The sequence below is a fragment of the Phacochoerus africanus genome, chromosome 5, assembly GCF_016906955.1.
Source record: "Phacochoerus africanus isolate WHEZ1 chromosome 5, ROS_Pafr_v1, whole genome shotgun sequence".
Lineage (NCBI taxonomy): Eukaryota > Metazoa > Chordata > Mammalia > Artiodactyla > Suidae > Phacochoerus > Phacochoerus africanus.
Genome location: NC_062548.1, coordinates 106,027,908 through 106,046,716, shown reverse-complemented (window position 1 = coordinate 106,046,716; position 18,809 = coordinate 106,027,908). Strand labels below are relative to the sequence as shown.

General features: G+C 38.8%; 1 protein-coding gene across 4 annotated transcripts in view; it reads right to left on the bottom strand.

Annotated features, from left to right (window-relative positions):
* The window catches only part of DHX57 (DExH-box helicase 57), a 72,325-nt gene that overhangs the window by 4,131 nt on the left and 49,385 nt on the right, over positions 1–18,809 (bottom strand). For 3 of the 4 annotated variants that reach the window (XM_047782240.1, XM_047782239.1, XM_047782241.1), the window contains 9 exons: positions 17,450–17,546; positions 16,247–16,420; positions 15,426–15,626; positions 14,005–14,281; positions 9,071–9,166; positions 8,907–8,990; positions 7,068–7,205; positions 6,099–6,173; positions 3,132–3,266 (listed from right to left, as the gene is read on the bottom strand). In XM_047782240.1, the coding sequence (XP_047638196.1) occupies positions 3,132–3,266; positions 6,099–6,173; positions 7,068–7,205; positions 8,907–8,990; positions 9,071–9,166; positions 14,005–14,281; positions 15,426–15,626; positions 16,247–16,420; positions 17,450–17,546 (1,277 nt within the window). Of the gene's footprint in view, positions 1–4; positions 281–3,131; positions 3,267–6,098; positions 6,174–7,067; positions 7,206–8,906; positions 8,991–9,070; positions 9,167–14,004; positions 14,282–15,425; positions 15,627–16,246; positions 16,421–17,449; positions 17,547–18,809 lie in introns of those variants that run through there. The other variant, XM_047782242.1, reaches the window with a different exon arrangement.

Genomic DNA, 18,809 nt, shown 5'->3' with positions numbered 1-18,809 from the left:
CTCAAAACTCTCCAGAGATTTCCAAAGGGTGAAAATCTCAAATCCTTATCATGGAGTACAAGGTCCTACATGACCTGACCCGTGCCTGCTTGTCCCAACTCATCTGCCACTCTCACCCCTAACTATCCCCTCCGCTTGCATGGGCCGCCTTCTTTAGCGTCCTGGTCTTTGCACTAGTTCCTCTGCTTGGAATGTTCTCTCTTCAGATATCTGCATTACTTGCCCTTCACTTCATTTAGGATCTTCTCGGTGGTTTTCTCGGGGTTCTTCCCTGACCATTCTGTATAAAAATAGCCCGTGGGGGGAGGGAGGGATAAATTAGGAGTATGGGATTAATAGATACCCACCACCATAAATAAACAACAAGAATTTACTGTATAGCACAGGGAACTGTATTCAATATCTTGTAATAACCTATAATGAAGACAAATCTGAAGCTATACACCTGAAACTAACACAATATTGTAAATCGACTACAGTTAAATGAAAAAAAAAAAAAAAAAAAAAAGCCCTTCTCCTGTCACCCAGTCTCTTACTATTTTCCTTTATAACGTTGGTCATTAACCTGAGATTCTTTATTATTTCTTGCCTGTCCTCTCCAGTAGAATATAAGCCCCCTGAGGGCAAAGACCTTGTCTCCCTAGCTCATGCACTGTTTTCCATGGTCTACAAAGGTGCCTGGCAGAGGAGGTGTTAGCAGATATTAAATGGATGCATGAATGACTTGGATTCACTGCAGAAATGTCATTGTAAACTCAGAGGTAACTCAGGCTCCTGGTTCCTAAGTACACATGCAGCTGAGAGGGCAGGTGGGCTGACCTCCTGGTCCTCAAATTCTAAGCTTAAGATTTTTTTCATGCTTTCGCAGTAGTTCCAGGGCTTGACCAGCCCCAACACTTTAAACCTCTTCCTCCATTCTCCTTTCCTCCTCTTGTCCTTCATCTCTCCCAAAAGCTATTGGGCATCTGCTTTCAGCTATGCTGGTAGCTAGGCACCATGCAAGACATCGAGAATGTAGCAATGAATAAAACTCAGTTCCTAACTTCAGGAATTTCACGATTCCACTAATGACACCCAACATAAAGCATACAATAGCGTGATAAGTACAACAGTGGACAAATGTGCACCGTATGGTGTGGGACAAGTAAGGAGCCACTTGGGGAGGGACACTGGGAGAGTGACACGTAATGGGAGCTTGAAGGGCAAGTAGGAGCCTGATGGTGAAGAGACACTGCCATTCCAGCATGGAGAACAGTGTGACCTATGTCACAGCACTTGTCTGGCATTGCCGGAGCTAAAGAATGGCAGAGGGAGAGAGCTGGAGGGGAGGGGACATGGTTTAAGAAGGGCCTAGATGTGTAGGGTCATATGAGAGTTTACGGCAGACTATATAGACAAAGAAATTTTTTTTTTTTTGTCTTTGCTAGGGCCGCACTTGTGGCATATGGAGGTTCCCAGGCCAGGGGTCTAATTGGAGCTGTAGCCACTGGCCTACCCCACAGCCACAGCAACGTGGGACCCGAGCCACGCCTGCGACCTACACCACAGCTCACAGCAACGCTGGATCCTTAACCACAACCTCATGGTTCCTAGTCAGATTCGTTAACCACTGCGCCACGACGGGGACTCCTTTTTTTGTTTGTTTTTGTGAAGAATTTTTTTTAAACAAACTGTTTTATGTATTTTTGTCATTTTGCCTTTTCTAGGGCCACACCCTCAGCATATGGAGGTTACCAGGCCAGGGATAAAATTGGAGCTACAGCTGCTGGCCTACGCCAGAGCCACAGCAATGCGGGATCTGAGCTGCATCTGTGACCTATACCACAGCTCACAGCAACTCCAGATCCTTAACTCACTGAGCGAGGCCAGGGATCAAACCTGCAACCTTATGGTTCGTCGTCGGATTTGCTAACCACTGAGCCACAACGGGAACTCCAAGATGAAGAATTTTAAGCACGGGTAGGACATGACCTAATACATGTTTTGTAAAGATAAGTCTGACAGCAGTAGTGTCAAAAGTTGGAGAGAGCGCACCAGGAGTAAGATGAGTACCTCAGGCCAGAAATAGATGTTTGGAGTTTGAACCGAAGAAATGTCAGTGGAGGGAAGAGGAACAGGCAAATCTGAGATGTCAAAAAGGTGGACTTTCTGGGTCCTGGTGACCAACTATATTGGCATCAGGAGAAAAGCAGGGTCTACGTGATTCCAGCGTTCCGACTTGGATGGTGTCATTTCACCAAGACAGGGAACACAGGAAAAAAAGAGTGAATTTGGAGATAATGAGTTTGATTTTTCAGCTTTTGAGTTGGAGATGACTAGAAGGCATCCAGATGGTGATTTGAGCAAGAGAGCTCAGGAAAAAAGCCCAGGACTAGAGAGAAACAGATTTGGGGTCTGTGTCAGCATGTAGGAGGCAGTTAGAACCACGACACTGTGTTCTGGTGGTTCTGGAAGCTATGTACACCAGAGCAAGAAAATAAAGGCAAGGCAGAATCACTACTGCAGAGCAAGGGAAGAGAATCTAGTAATGGGGACAGAGGTGGATGGATGATCAGAGGTAGGAAGTCAGCAATGTCAAATACTTCATCAGTCATGAATGATGAGAACCAGGGAGCTCGTTCCCTGCATTTGACAACTAGGATATTCTCGACTTTTGATGAGTTTAGTGGAGTGGTGGGGCAGAAGCCTCCCAGCAGTAGGCTGAAAGAAAAATGAGAGCTGAGGAAGTGGAATCAGCAAGTAGAGGTCCTGCCCTCTGAGACACAGAGGCAGTGATAGGATTACATCATGATCTCTTAAAAGGTCATCACTGCAAAGGAACAACTTGATCTGAAAGCAGGCTTAATGGTTCAATTTCCAGTATGTTGGTGCTTTTCAGCCTTGCCCAAGTCAGAAGTGCTCCTAGAGACAGCAAGTGATAGAACACGGTTTGGCTGAACTGATGGGACTATTTCTCACTCCAAGACCTGTCACATGTAAATACACTTGACCCTTGAACAACAAGGGTTTGAACTGCATGTGTCCACTTAAACTCAGATTTTTTTCAATAGTAAATACTACAGTACTGCACAACCCACAGTTAGTTGAAAAGCAGATATGGAAGCTGACTGAGTATACTCAGCCGTCCTGACCTGATAGTTCACTGATGAAGGGTGAATGTGTACATATCCATCGTTCTTGGTGACAAACTTCAATTCCTCTGATTTTGGTTGCATTCTGACAGCTCCGGTACTGGTCTTCTGAAATTTCCCTTCTGGGCTTTTCACCTAAACAGGTATTTGTAAAAATAAATATACAGACATGTATACGTATTTCTGGTTTGTATCCCCTGACACAAAACCAGTCTTGTTTGAGTGCCTTTGCTGCTGCTTTCCTCTGTTTCCTTAAGTTTCCTTTTGGAAGCAGTATAAGCGCACTTTCTTTTCTTTCTTTTTTTTTAAGGTCTACACCTGAGGCATATGGATATTCCCAGGCTCAGGTTCAAATCAGAGCTGTAGCCACTGGCCTACACCACAGCCACAGCAACGCGGATCTGAGCCACATCTGCGACCTACACCACAGCTCACAGCAATGCTGGATCCTTAACCCACTGAGGGAGGCCAGGGTTCGAACCCATGTCCTCACGGATACTAGTTGGGTTTGTTAGCACTGAGCCATGACAGGAACTACCTTTTTTTTTTTTTTTTGAGCTACGAAGAAGTGTGGATGTAAGTTCTAGTGACTGTACTACACACCAGCCATACAGGAGAGAAACCATGTTGATATTTCAGATCTTCACTATTAATCAAGTAAAGAGATCCAGTTGGCAATGCTGGGACCAGGCAGGAATCTCCTGACAATTCTAGTCCAACATTTCCAAATGAATTTCCTTCAAATCCATGAAAAAGGGGTTCCCTGGTGGCACAGTAGGTTAAGGATTAGAGTTGTGCAGCTGTGCTGCAGGCTGCAACTATGGAGTGGTCAAAAAAAAAAAAAACTGGAAAAAAAATTCTATGAATAGCAAATTATTCAATTTGGGAAAAAAAAAAGTTTATGCACGTAAAGACCTGCATGTTTAACGTTAGTACTATACAACACAGGGTATAATATTCCATATCTTATAATAATCTATAATGGAAAATGATTTGAAAAATAGAACTGAATCACTTTGCTCTCTATATCTGAAACTAACACTATTATAAATTAACTATACTTCAATTAAAGTAGGAAAAGATCTATAATTGTATGATTAAGAAATAATTAACATTAGTATTTAATAAACATCAATTTAGTTTTCTGATTTATATCTATAGAAATGATTTTATAGAAATGGAGAAAATCAAACACTATAAATTAATGTATGCATTAAAACTAGTAAAAGATCTTTCTTTTTTGGTTGCCCTGTGGCATATAGAGTTCCTGGGCCAGGGATCAGATTTGAGCCGCAGCTGTGGCTGTGTTGGGCTGAGGACTGAACCTGTGTCCCAACACTGCAGAGACTGATCCCATTGTACCACAGCAGGAAACCAGGATCATTTTCTATAATCTATTTGTTACTTTTTTAAGTGAAGTATAGTTTTATTTACAATGTTGTGAATAATTAACTTTTCAAACTTAATATATTGAACATTTTTCCCTTTTAACTACTCTTTTCCTAAAACAATTCTCAATGGAAATATAGTATTTCACTGTAATGATATATAATAATTTAACCAGTGAATTTCCTATTAGAATTTTAGATTTCTCATTCTAGTGCTGTTTATAATTGAAAACATTCTCCTAGCTGTATCTTTATGCATATATGCAATTATTTGCTAATAATATACCCTTAGAAATGAAACTGCTATCTAGAAAAGGGGTATCAAATTATATTCTGAGCAAGAGTGAGAGTGCTCATTTTTAAAAATTTCTGTCACATCATAATCACCTGAAGTCCATAGTTTACTTTAGGGTTCACTTTTGTTGTTGGACATTTCATGGGTTTGGGCACGCGTATGACACGTGCATCGTTATGGCATCATGCAGAGTATTTTCACTGCTGTAAAGTGCTCTGCGCTGTGCTTATTCACCTGCTTAACCCCTGAATTTTCAATTGTTTTGCTCTAAACGATTTTTTTTTTTTTGATCGGCACTGATGGCATAAGGAAATTCCTGGGCCAGGGATCAAACCCAAGCAACAGCTACGATTTGAGCTGCTGCAGAGACAACACCAGGTTCTTAACCCATTGTGTCACAGTGTTAACTCCTAAATGATTTTTTAAAGTAAATTTCAAATGGTGTGAAAAGCATGCAAGTGTTAAATGAAAATGAGCCATCAATGAATCAACAGATGTCAACTGAGCATTTAACAAAAAGTTAAATGAGGAATGTTTTGGTATTCTGACAAATTCACATTCTAAGCTTGACAAGGACTGGATAATCAAAACTCCAGTAGAGGTCAAACAGCATATTCAAAGAGAAGGGTCACAGGTGGTCCCATGGCAAAGCACTGACTTGTTTTGATTTTGTTATCTAATTTTAGTCCAACATAGAGGGCATAAGGGAAATTGTAGTAGATCAAGTTTCTATCCAACATAGGTTAGTTATGCACAGACTGGCTGTCAGTGACATTTATGTCCATTTTAACTTCTGGAGTGTCACAATGTCAAGGATTAAAAATGTTCCTTATTTCATACAATAAAGGTTTTTAAAATTTATTTTTAGGGCCACACCCACCACATATGGACGTTCCCAGGCTAGGAGTCAAATCAGAGCTGTAGCCGCTGGCCTATACTACAGCCACAGCAACACGGGATCTGAGCTGCATCTGCAACATACACCACAGCTCACAGCAACGGCAACACCGGATCCTTAACCCACTGAACGAGGTCAGGGATCGAACCTACATCCTCATAGGTACAAGTCAGATCCGTTTCTCCTGAGCCACAATGGGAACTCCTATAATGAATGTCTTTGAATTATGTATCTAAACACATCTGGGGAACTGAAGCATTAGAAATGTATGCTAAGTTTAAAAGGCAGTGTATGTGCATATTTTTAAGATGATTAATGTAATAACTTACATACCTTGGCTTCAAATCAAACTAGAAGTGGGAGGACCCAGAAAAATGTTTCCTTACCTGCACTACATTTGGATACAGCGCAGCACACAGCATTGCTGATATCAACTTGGGGTTCTCAGCATTTGAGTTTGCCTGAGAGAAATAACAGCATTAATCTTATAAGTAATGTAGCTATTTCTGTCTGTGCCCTGGAATTTTACTATTATTTGTTTTGATTTCTATCACTTTACTAGAAAATTATTTCTAAGTTAAAAAAAAATCTACCAGGCCATATCCACACAAGACCTACGCAAAGAAGCCCACACTAACTTTCAAGATCTCTGCAAAGCAGCTAAAACCCAGTGTTCCTAAGGATCAGTGGAGAGAAAGATTCTGGTTTGTGAAATTCTGTTCACAATTTCCAGAAAGTACTAAACAACACTTGTACAGAGTGGCATCAGATTTGTCTTGAAGTGTCCTTCCTATAGTTATTATATAAAAAACTGTCCTTGGTTGGAAAAAGGTCTGACTTAAAACATTACTGAAAAGTCCACTCACTCTCTGATGGACTTGCCAAGAACCGGTGTGAAATTTTAAAAACAAAACCAGATGCAACAATTAACAGAAAAACCCTTCTGTTTTATGAGCGTTAGCTGTTATTTATCTGTGGAAAGAAGAAAATCAAGAATGCCACTAACCCACTGCTTGTAAGCCTTAAGGGAAGAATGCCTACAAATGTTCCTGAGGTAATATGCTATGCACGTGATACCTAATGAGAAATAAGAATTTTTTTTTTGGTCTTTTTAGGGCTGTGCTGGCAGCATGTGGAGGCTTCCAGGCTAGGGATCCAATTGGAGCTACAGCTGTTGGCCTACGCCACAGCAGCTTGGGGTCTGAGCCGTGTCTGTGACATACACCACAGCTCACGTCAATGCCAGATCCCCAAGCCCCTGAACGAGGCCAGGAATGGAATCCAACACCCCATGGTCCCTAGTCAGATTCACTTCTGCTGCACCACACGGGAACTCCTAACCACACATTCTTTACCTCTTCACCTGTGGCCTCCAAGATACCATCTCCTCCTCCTTGGGCCCTTCTCTCAATGTCCCTCGCTCTGAGGCCCTCCTTTACAAAGCCTATATCTGATAACAGTTCAGTGAATTGTCGTTTGAGGCTGGCCATTTCCTGAAAGAAGTGGAAAAAGCCTTTTAAGCAGGGGTATCAACACATCAAAGGTAAGAATGACTACAAAACAAATTACTTTAATGAGGCTCATATGGGTTCATCAAACAGGTATCATCTTACCTGTTCATTTCCAGAAGGGCTGCTCTCTTACACAAATCAGCAGACAGACTAAAAAACTGTTTCGTAGAAGTTTACAAATTTCAGAAAACCCATCATGTAATTCTCTCCCTCTCTATATATAATATATAGATTTTAGGGCCACACCTGTAGCATATGGAAATTCCCAGGCTAGGTCAAATCGGAGCTGCAGCTGCCAGCCAAAGCCACAGCAGATCTGAACCACATCTGCAATCTACACCACAGATCACGGTAACACTGGATCCTTAACTCACTGACTCATAGGTCACTGTAAAAGCTAAATATATCCTAAAGAAAAAGTATAAATTTAGCAAAAAAAGTCATTTAAAATTATTTTACACTTAAAAACTTCTACTGATGCATTTTATTATTGCGTCTTACATATAAAATACCCTTTAGACCAGTGATTCTCAAGCCTGACAGCATATTAGAATCGCTTGGGTAACCCAACAAAAAGGAAAACAGATGCCCAGGCCCCACCTCAAAAGCTCCAGATTTGTAACTGGCCCCGGGGAAATCTGGGCATTTTTACTTATTTTAAGCTTCTCATGTGCATCTAATGTGTAGCCAGAATAAAAAAATCATTGCTTTTGTTGTACTTAGGATAAAGCTCTAGAGGCTATGTCTTCTCAAAATCTCTCACTGCAGTACACATAAAAGTAGAGGAGAATGAGGGCAAATACTGGGATGGTTTTGAGATCTCTTCATTTTAAATTATCAAATTCACTCACTCATGCATTCAAGGAATTTTACTGAACATCACCTGTGTGCTACATACTAATCTAGGCACAGTGTTGAACAAAGTAAGTCTCTGATGGAGCTTATGGGGTAGAGAGACAAACAGTGGTAAGTACTAAGAACTTTCAGGACATCTTCTAGTATGAAAATAAAGTCCTTTCCCCTCCCCAGACTTAAAATCTGAGTAAAACAGCTTCTTTGTAAAGATAGGCACCAATTATTATCTAGCTTTTTATGCCACTTTGGAAGGAGACCTAAAACACTGTCACAACAAAAGACAGAGCCCTGTCTAATGTTACACAGGAGGTAATAAACTTTCCTCTTGGGTACTCATTATTGACATAGTAGCCACAGAAGGACAGAAGAATTTAAAAATCTGGATCAGTATTCATTCTTTGGTTTTAGCAAGAAGATAAGGGGCTTGGTCATAAACCGATTTGAAAATTTGATGAAAGCTGTTTCCTTTCTCCAGAATAATGCACACATGTATAAGTGTATGAATTTGCATAAAATTTCAGGGGGTTATGGATCCAGGTTAAGAATGTTTGGTATACCTACTGAAAAATCTGACTTATAGCAAGCAGTAATCCTCAGCATTCCTGTGTTCCCCTAAATTCACTGGAAAGAGGAAAACGGGTCAGCAGACAGGGGCAGCATGGAAGTCCTGTGTTCAGGAGTCTTTTACACCGGAGGTAAAGACAAGCATAGTCCAAATATAACATTTTCAATGTCAAGGCAGGACAGGCAAGATAAAGCTGCAACACCCTGTGGTGTACTACAACAATAGAAAATGAATGAAAATAAACTTCCGCCCAAACAACTAACCTGAAGAACTCTTCCTGACAAGAAGTTTTGTCTGCAGTAATTATAACTTGCACGCATACCTTCTTTTGTACTCAGCTGCCATCCCTAAATTTTGGGAAAAAAATGTACTTAATTTTTAGTGCAAACACTGGTGATAAACCTCAACTATTAGATTACATACTTACCTTATATGCTCGTAGAAGGGCCAGATAATCACTGTTTGCAAATGCAAATTCTAACTTTTTCTGGTTAGCTTCTTCTTTTTTATCCCAGGGAGATACCTAAATGAGGAAAACCAGGTTTGAAGGACACATTTTATCTGAAGTTTCACATGGCACTTTCCTACTGCTGAAGCCAGGTGCTTCGGGAAGTGTTCTGTATGGAACAGAGCACACAGTGGGCAGCGGGTTAAAAGTAACTGTGGTACAGCAGAAATTATCACAACACTGTAAGTCAACTATACTTCAATAAAACTTTTCTTTAAGGCTTAGTTAATCTCCAAAGCACATCATTTATTTTGTCTTTTTAGGGCCGCACCTGTGGCGTATGCAGGTTCCCAGGCTAGGGATCAAATCGAAGCTGCATCCGCCGGCCTACACCACAGCCACAGCAACATGGGATCTGAGCTACGTCTGCGACTTACACCACAGCTCATAGCAATGCCAGATCCTTGACCCACCAAGTGAGGCCAGGGATCAAACCCGCATCCTCATGGATACTAGTCAGGTTTGTTACTGCTGCACCACCACGGGAACTCCCAATAAAACTTTAAAAAATGAAAAAAATTTATGGTGGTTAAGTGACACCTCATGGTCTTGTCCTGTAAGTCCATCACCTAAAATAACCTTTATTAAAATAATTTCCTAGTGCAAGATGTCATCAAAGAGCCACTGATTCTAAAAGCTACATTTAAAATCTAAGATTCTGTTCATTGTGGTATCTTTATTTTACAGATTCTTATTCATTTTTTATACTTAAGTCTCCCCTATTTTTATACCCATAATTCATGTTTTTTTTTTCCTTTTTAAAAATAATGTTTACAGGTCCTCCTTTTCCCTACAAATTAGTAAAATCAGCTGAGAACTTAATTTTCACTGCCTTCTGCTACAGCATACATATGTACTAAAGACACCAGCATGAGCTGCGCTAGCTCTTCAGAGTAAGTTGCACGAGGCCCTAGCTGTATCACATGGAAAATCATTCTGGTGCTTCCCTTTAATTTTTGTATGTTTGAACATCTTTATAGCTAACACAATAAAATTTTATTTTCTACTTGAAAATAAAATTGCTTTTTTAGGAAGACTAGTGGGAAAAGGATTACATTCTGGAATTATGTTTACAGAGCTCCGCAAAGGACAGGTGCTTAGTTTTAGCTAAGGATGACATCAATATATCCAATGAAGCATTCCCGTATTCCAATAAAAGAAAACAGGTACAAGAGAATATTTAGATGATTTGAGAGACAGGCAATGGAGGTCTTGCTCACAGCAATATCCCTAAGCAAGTTACATCATCTAGTCTGGCCCTTAGTTCTGTCATTTGTTAAATGAGGGGGGCTGAACTAAGATCTTTTTGCATATTTGTGAGTTTTCAATTCCATTAAGTATAACATTAAAACTGAAGAAAATTATTACCTCCATCTATTTCCATGAAATAAACTAAAATAAAAAACAAAGGCAGGAGTTCCTGTCATGGCTCAGAGGAAATGAATCTGACTAGCATCCATGAGGGCATAGGTTTGATCCCTGGCCTTGCTCAGTGGGTTAAGGATCCAGCTTGCCGTGAGCTATAGTGTAGGGTCACAGACACAGCTCGGATCTGGTGTGGCTGTGGCCAGCACCTACAGCTCTGATTTGACCCCTAGTCTGGGAACCTCTATACGCCACAGGCGTGGCCCTAAAAAGACAAAAAAAAAAAAAAAGGGTAGAGTGACTACCCAACAACAGCTAAATATTCATTCTCCACAAGGCCAAATGGACTACACTCCGGGACAGAGCTGTGTGTGGCCATAAAACAAAACTAAAAGGAATGAACTAATACAAAGTATGTTCTTTGACCATAATGGAAATGAAATTAGAAATCAATAATAAATTAGGACACTCATAGCTACATGGACATTAAACAACACATGCCTAAATAACCAACACCAAAACTTATGGGATGCAGCTAAGGCAGTCTGTACAAGAAGATTTATATGTCTATTCTATATAATAAATCAATAAACTAAGCTTCCACCTTAAGACACTGGAAAAAGAACTAAACCTAAAACAAATAGAAGGAAATACAACAGAAATTACAGAGAATAGAAAAAATAGGGACAATTAAACCAAAAGCTGGTTCTCTGAAAAGATCAATAAAATTGACAGACCTTTAGCTAAACTGATCAATGGGGAAAAAAGGCTCAAATTACTAGAAACAGAAATGAAAGCTGACATTACTACCCTACCCTCAGAAATAAAAAGGACTAAAAAATACTATAAACAATTGTTGATAAATTAGGTATTTTAGATGAAATGGACAAATGCCTAGAAAAATACAAACTATCAAAATGATCAAGAAACATAATCTGAATAGACCCATAACAAGCCAAGAGACTGAATATGAAAAAAAACCACAACAAAAAACCTGCCCATGGGATTCCTTGGTGGCTCAGCTGGTTAAGGATCTGGTGTTGTCACTGCTGTGGCAGGGGTTCAGTCCCTGGCCTGGGAACTTCTGCATGCCAGAGGTGTGGCCAAAGGAAACTACCCACAAAGAAAAGCCCAGGTGGCTTCACTGCTGAATTCTACCAAACATTTAAAGAAAAATTAATTCCTCACAAACTCTTCAAAAAAACAAAAAAGAGGGAACACTTCTCAAAACATTATGCAGCCAGGATTACTCTGATGCCAACGTCAGACGAAGACACATGAAAGCTATAGACCAATATGTCTTATGAACATAGGCAAAAAAATCCTCAACACAGTGACAAAAAGAAAGTTGGAGGCCTCACACTTCCTGATTTCAAAACTTATTACAAAACTAGAGTCTCGTATTTGGAATCAAGACAGTGAGGAATTGGCATAAGGATAGACATATAACTTAATGGAACATAAGAATCTAGAAATAAACCCATATATCCATGGTCACTTGATTTTTGACAAGAATGCTAAAACCATTCAATGGGGAAAGAGTAGTCTTTGCAAAAAATGGTGCTGGGACAACTGGATAGTCACATGGAAAAGAATGAAGCTTGACTCTTACACTATATAGAAAATTTAACTTGAAATAAACCAAAAGCCAACAATAATGTTAAGAGATTGAACTACAAAACCTCTTTTAGAAAAAAACAGGAAGAAATTTTCATGACTTTGAAGACAACAAAAGCTCAAGCAACACAAAACTAGATAAAGTGGAAGTCATACGAATAAAAACTTCTGTGTTCCAAAGAACAGATCAAGAAAGTGAAAAAAGAAACCCATGGTATAGGAGAAAATATTTGCAAGTCACATATCTGGTAAGGACCTTACATCCAGAATATATAAAGAACTCTTACAAATCAATAATAAAAGGGCAAATAACCCAATTTTTAAAATGGGCAAACTATTTAAATAGAAATCTTTTTTTTTTTTTTTTTTTTTTAGTTTTTTAGGGCTGCACCTATGGCATATGGAAGTTTCTAGGATAGGGGTCGAATTGGAGTTGCAGCCGCCGGCCTACACCACAGCCAAAGCAATGCCATGTCTGAGCCACACCTGCAATCTACACTGAAGCTTCTGGCAATGCCAGATCCTTAATCCACTGAGTGAGACCAAGGATAGAACCTGCATCCTCATGGATGTGGTCAGGTTCTTAATACACTGAGCCACAATGGGAACTCCCTAAATAGACATTCTTGAAATGGGCAATTAGCCGTTAGAGAAATAAAAACCAAAACAACAAAGTCATCCCCCCATAGGATGGTCACAATAAAAAGGTCAGATAATAACAAGCGTTAGGATGTGGAGAAATTATAATCCTGATAAAATGCTGGTGGAATATAATATGCAGCTACTCTGGAAAAGAGAATGGAAGTTCCTCAAAAAGTTAGAGTTAGTACTAAAAAAAGTATTTGACCCAATAATTGTACTCCTAGGTATACAACCAAGACAAATGGAAACATACATCCACATAAAAACTTGTACATGAATGTTTATAGCCAAGAGTGGAAACAATCCCAAATGTTTATCAAGTGCTGAATAGATAAACAAAATGTGGTATACCCATATAAAGGAATATTATTTGGCCAGAAGAGGAATTACTGACACATGCTATAACGTAGATGAATCTTAAAGCATCATGCTAAGTGAAGAAGCCAATCACAAAAGAACTATTATATTATTTCATTAATATGAAATGTCCAGAAGAGGCAAATCTATGAAGACAGAAAGTTAACTCTAGCCTAGGGCTAGAGTGGATGAGGGGATTGGAGGGAAATAGGAGAGTGATAGGCTAAGAGGGTTTTTTAATGAAGTGGTAAACATGCTCCATAACGATGGTGATGACTGCGTGATACTAAAAACTATCAAACTGTACATAAATGGGTGAATGATATTTCAATACAGCTGTTGAAAAACTAAGTCCAGGAGTTCCCACTGTGGCACAGTGGGTTCGTGATCTGGCTTGTCTCTGTGGAGGTGCTGCTTTGATCCCCAGCCCATTGCAGTGGGTTAAGGATCCAGTGTTGCCGCAACTGTGGTGGAGGTTGTAGCTCTGGCTCAGATTTGATCCCTGTACCAGGAACTTCCATATGCTGTGGGTGTGGCAGGAAGAAAAACAAAGTCCAGTGTATTTTTCCGTTTTTTAAAATCATGCAGGGGCCCTTTTTGCTTGCTTGCCTTTTGATTTTTCTATAATGAACGGAATAAAGCAGACATATAAAAAGCACATTTAGATGATTTAAATAAGCTGATCTCTAGTACCTAATCTTTATTTAGGACATGGATTTCTTTGAGGATCAGATAAAAGTTATCGTCATTGTGCCCTGAACGATTCGCATGTAACATACAAGAAAATTTTTAGGGGGCTTGCATTAACCCTGAAGCCCCCATAGTCCCTTAGAGACCTATTGACTCCAGTTTAGATGATGCTGTTTACTTACAAAAGGAGACTTAAAAGCTAAACTGGCAGCAATGGTGAGAGCAGGATCCAAACAGCGGAAGATAGACCCAAACAGCATTAATTTGCCGATTCTCACATCTACGGGCAGAGAGGCCAAGTGATATCCTAGAGGGGTCAGTTTTTCATCTGGAGTTAAGGCTCCCAAGTCTCGCAATCGGATTTTTGAGGCACGGAGAGAGTCAGGGTGCGGGGGTTCAATGAGCCGAGAGAACACAGATTGGAGGTTATGAGTGCTAAACATCTCTAAAATTTTAATTCTGAAAAAAGAAAACAAAACAATAATTTGTCAATTTTATTTCTGGTGGGATGACACAAAGGAGTAAGCTTCTTCCTTGAATGAAGATAATTTATAGTGTTCTAAATACATGCTTTCATAAACAATAAAATAAAAAAAAGATCTCTTCTACTTCTCCTAGTAATAAATTGCAGAAATATTTTCAGATTCTGAAATTTACTGAGATTCAGATTAAATTCTCTCTATAAATTTCCTAAATACTTCTTTTTATAACAGTGGGTTCAAATCATGAAATAAAGTTCAAATGACCTATCTCCTCTCTTTCCCACATCTGAGACTGCATAGTAATTGTTAATAAAATTAATCAGCACGGTGTCCTACCTTGCGGTGGCTCTTGAAAAGCTGTTTTAAATTATGAACTTAGGGACTTCTAAGAAAAATCTAACCTATATAAAATTATTTCCCTTAGAATTTCTTTTTAATTTGTGAATCTATAAACCTACCGTTTTACATTTTTACTGATGCAGTGGAAGGCTCTCAAAATATACTACTGGATCAAAGAGGAGCTATAACATCTTTGTACAAGTAATTTTTTTCCTTTGGGTTAACATTTTATGGGCATACTCTCTGAAAATAATGACTTAGTCAAAGGGCATGGATAATTTCTATAATTCTTATATAACACTATGCAAATTTTCAGAAAGGCTGAACTAGAGGTTCCCCAGGTTCAATGAGTTTAATCATTCATTCATTAAATCTTACTTTATGATATTTGTTCTTATTTGTTCATTAGGTAAATAATAGTGTTTTCAAGTTGCTTTTGTTCACTTTGTTCTAACCGATAATGAGGGTATAGAATTTCCCCCATGATGATTTAATATGGGGTTTCCCTAACAGAAATTTCTTTGTAAGTTAGATTACTTCCCTGACTTATGATTCTATTCTTAAGCTCATTTTAGACCCACCCTCTGCAATGCAAGAGATCTTTATGTGTGGAAAGTTAAAAGGAATGGTAAAGGCCACACTGAAGGGCTCTTTCTTTGTAAATGAATGAGTTCATCCAAGTCCACTCTTAGCAAAACATCTACTAAGAAAAAGAAAACATGGAACTTAGGGTGAGAAACACTGGGGCCTTTTGGAAGCAGAACACAAAGATCAAGATGTACCTTAGACAGAGCTGTTCCAGTGGCACTCTTTGTATTTCTGGTAGCTGCTGCTTTAGAAGTTGGTGATTGAAGTGATGGCTGGTGAATAAATGGAAGCAGACCCCAGACGTGACGCGACCTGCCCGACCTTTTCTTTGCAGGGCGTTGGCTTGAGAGACAAAAGTATCCTCTAAACTTTCCATCCCTTTACTGGCATCATATCTATAAAGTAAAAGAAAATTAAAAGAGAGTTACTTTATAAAATAAAGTGCCCAAGACTTTACTAACCATGGACAGAATGGATGAACCATCCTACTTCGGTAGAAGGACAGTGTCTCACGTGTTCTGGGATTATTGAGTCCCTGGTGGGAGCACCTAGTGCTAATTTAAATACTATCAAATGCTACTATATGCAGTTCCTTTATTCAACTTTTAAAAAAATTGTTTTCCATTTTAAATTATTGTTGACAAATACAAATTATATATATTTAAGGTATACAATGTGATGTTTTCATGTACGTACATTGTGAAAAAATTACCAATTCTTTGGTAATTAACATATATATCACCTCCGTGCCAACTCTTTTTCATTCAAGTACATGTAAAGCATATGAGGAAAAGAAGAATAATTATTTCTAAGGTAAAACTTTAAACTTTCCACCTCTGTTTGAATTTAAAGTTCATGCCCTAGCTAAGGAATCACTCAAATATCCACAAACAGTTTTTATAAAGTACTTTTACAAACAGTAATCCATGTAGCTTAATAGCATTAGCCTTTAATAGCTGTGTTGCATCAAATGGGGCATCTTTAGCCCCTCTCTTAAGTCACCAAAAGAGAATACCTCTTTTCTTTCATTTTCCCAGAATCGATGACATAGACGACATCATCGATGGTTATGGATGTCTCAGCAATGTTGGTGGAAATTATAATCTTAGTTACACCCACAGGAGGTTTTACAAACACAGCCTGCTGCTCTTCACTGGATAAAGATGAATGAAGTGGGTGAACAACACATCTGAAAGAAAATAAAAACACATTTAGTGTTCTAGCACAAAACACTGAAATTGGGTTGTAATGCATGAATATCTATTAAAATTAACAATATGACTCCCCAAAGCAGCAGCTTTTCCACAACCTGTTCTCAAAGCCCAGGTCTGCTAAATGGGAAGGTTCTTTCCAATCCTCACAAAATATTTACTCAGTTCTATGAACTAAAAAACCTGCATCAGCTTGGGAAAAACTAGAGTGTAATTCAGTGGTAAATAATCAGGAAGACTAAATAGTTGGTACTCTACAAGTAACAAGCCTGGAGCACACGAGCCAGCAAAGAATCTTTTTTTTTTTTTTTCTACCTTTAAATCCAAAGAAAGAAGAGAGAAATTATGTATGCTAAGAAACTTCATTCTTACATTTCTAGAGGGTAATTCACCTGCCACGTAGTTGTCCCTTTAGATATGAAGACATACTCAGTGTGTTTTACTACTGGTATAGGAACCATTGGAAATTATTTCTCTTGAAATGATAACATTTCTCTGTTATTAACACTGGCTTCTCCAATCCCCTGTATTTGGAAACTGAAATTAACTGACCCTCAAACAATATGGGGATTAGGGAGGGCCAATCCTCTGTGCAGTCAAAAATCCATGTGCAATGTATAGTCAGCCCTTTGTGAATGTGGCCCTGTGTATCTGTGGTTCTGCACCCATGGCCTACGTAATACTATAGCATTTACCACTGAAAAGCATCTGTGTATAAGTGGACCTGCACAGGTCAAACCCATGTTGTTCCAAGGTTAACTGCACATATGTAATTTTGCTGAGTCACCACACTATGTAAAGAGAAACTTTTTTTTTTTTTTTAAATGGGATGGAAATGGTTGATTTCGTGGAACAAAGTGCTTAGGCTGGTCCTAGCTGGCATAAACAAACATATTCATGAGGGGTGACACCAGGGTTTAAAGAGAGTGCTGACCATCAAAGAGACCTTTCTGGTTACTTATATAACTGAAACAGATGATTAAAGATATAGAAAGCAATTAACTTACCGATTACTACGTCTGTTGTTAAAAAGAGAATTAGACTGCAGCTGTTCATAAAGCATTTTGATTTCCGCTAGTCCCGGTAAAAATACAAGTATAGCACCTGGGTATATAAAAAGAATCAATCTGATAGATGCAAAAAAGAAAAAAACTAATAAAGGTTATAATTTTAAGTGAAAAATGTAATAATTTGTTATTTTTTTTTACTGTCAATTTTCCTTTTTTGCAAAATTCCCAGGGAATTAAATAGATAGGAAACTCTTCAAATATATGTTCTGACTTAATAACTGAAATGAGTGAGGAATTACATATTTCTACGACAGAAAAAAATGTGATGTGTAGAAAAATATAATGCCTCATGTCATATAAGAATCATTAGCAAAGCTCTTTAAACATACTTCTTCCGTGTGCTGGCCAGTGACATTCTGTTTCTGTAGAAAGGGATCCTTCTAATCTTATAAGTCAGGAAAACTCTTCTATTAATAAATAAAGTCATAAACATTTTATTGGAAATGAGAAAAAGAAACTATAATTGGCCAGCCAAAGAGATATGTGTGTTAAATCAAATTCATCTATGTATTGAAAAGGCAATACGTTAACTAACCATGCCATAATAATGGTTTGTGGTCTTTAAAATTTTATGTTAAAGAAAATAATCAATGATAACTGATTACAGTATATTTTTGTGCAAAGAGCAATCACTCAGCGATAGCCACCTCCTTTTGTGCTTGATTCAGGGAGGAAATTGACATAGTTCTCACTAGACCCTCCTTTAATCCCACAAATATTGGGAGTCTTTGTCAGCTCTGTGCTAGGTACACAAAAGAAAGATCTGCCCACAAGGAATTCATGACCAATTATTTATCACAATTATTCTCCCCACTAAATAAATAAGGAAACTAAATTATATTATAAAAAATTGAACTCTGAGAGGAGTTCCTGCTGTTGGTCAGTGGGATTGGTGGCAGTCTCTGCAGTGCCAGGATGCAGGTTTGATCCCCAGCCTGGGATAGGGGGTTAAAGGATTTGGCATTGCTGCAGCCATGGCACAGGTCACAACTGAGGCTTGGATCTGATCCCTGGCCCAGAAACTCCATAATGCTGTGGGGCAGCTAAGAAAGAAAAGAAAAAAAAATTGAAATCTGAAGAAGGACAAAAGATGCCTTTCTTTTTTTTTTTAAGTGAGAGTTGCAACATTTATTTCACATCCTCTCTCTCTCTTTCTCTCTCTTTGTTTTGTTTTTGAATTTTTTTCTTTTTGCCACATGAGCAGAATGTGAAAGTTCCTGGGCCAGGGATCGAACCTGTGCCGCACAGCAGCAACCAGAGCCACAGTGGTGATAACACAGGGGCCTAATCCCGCTGG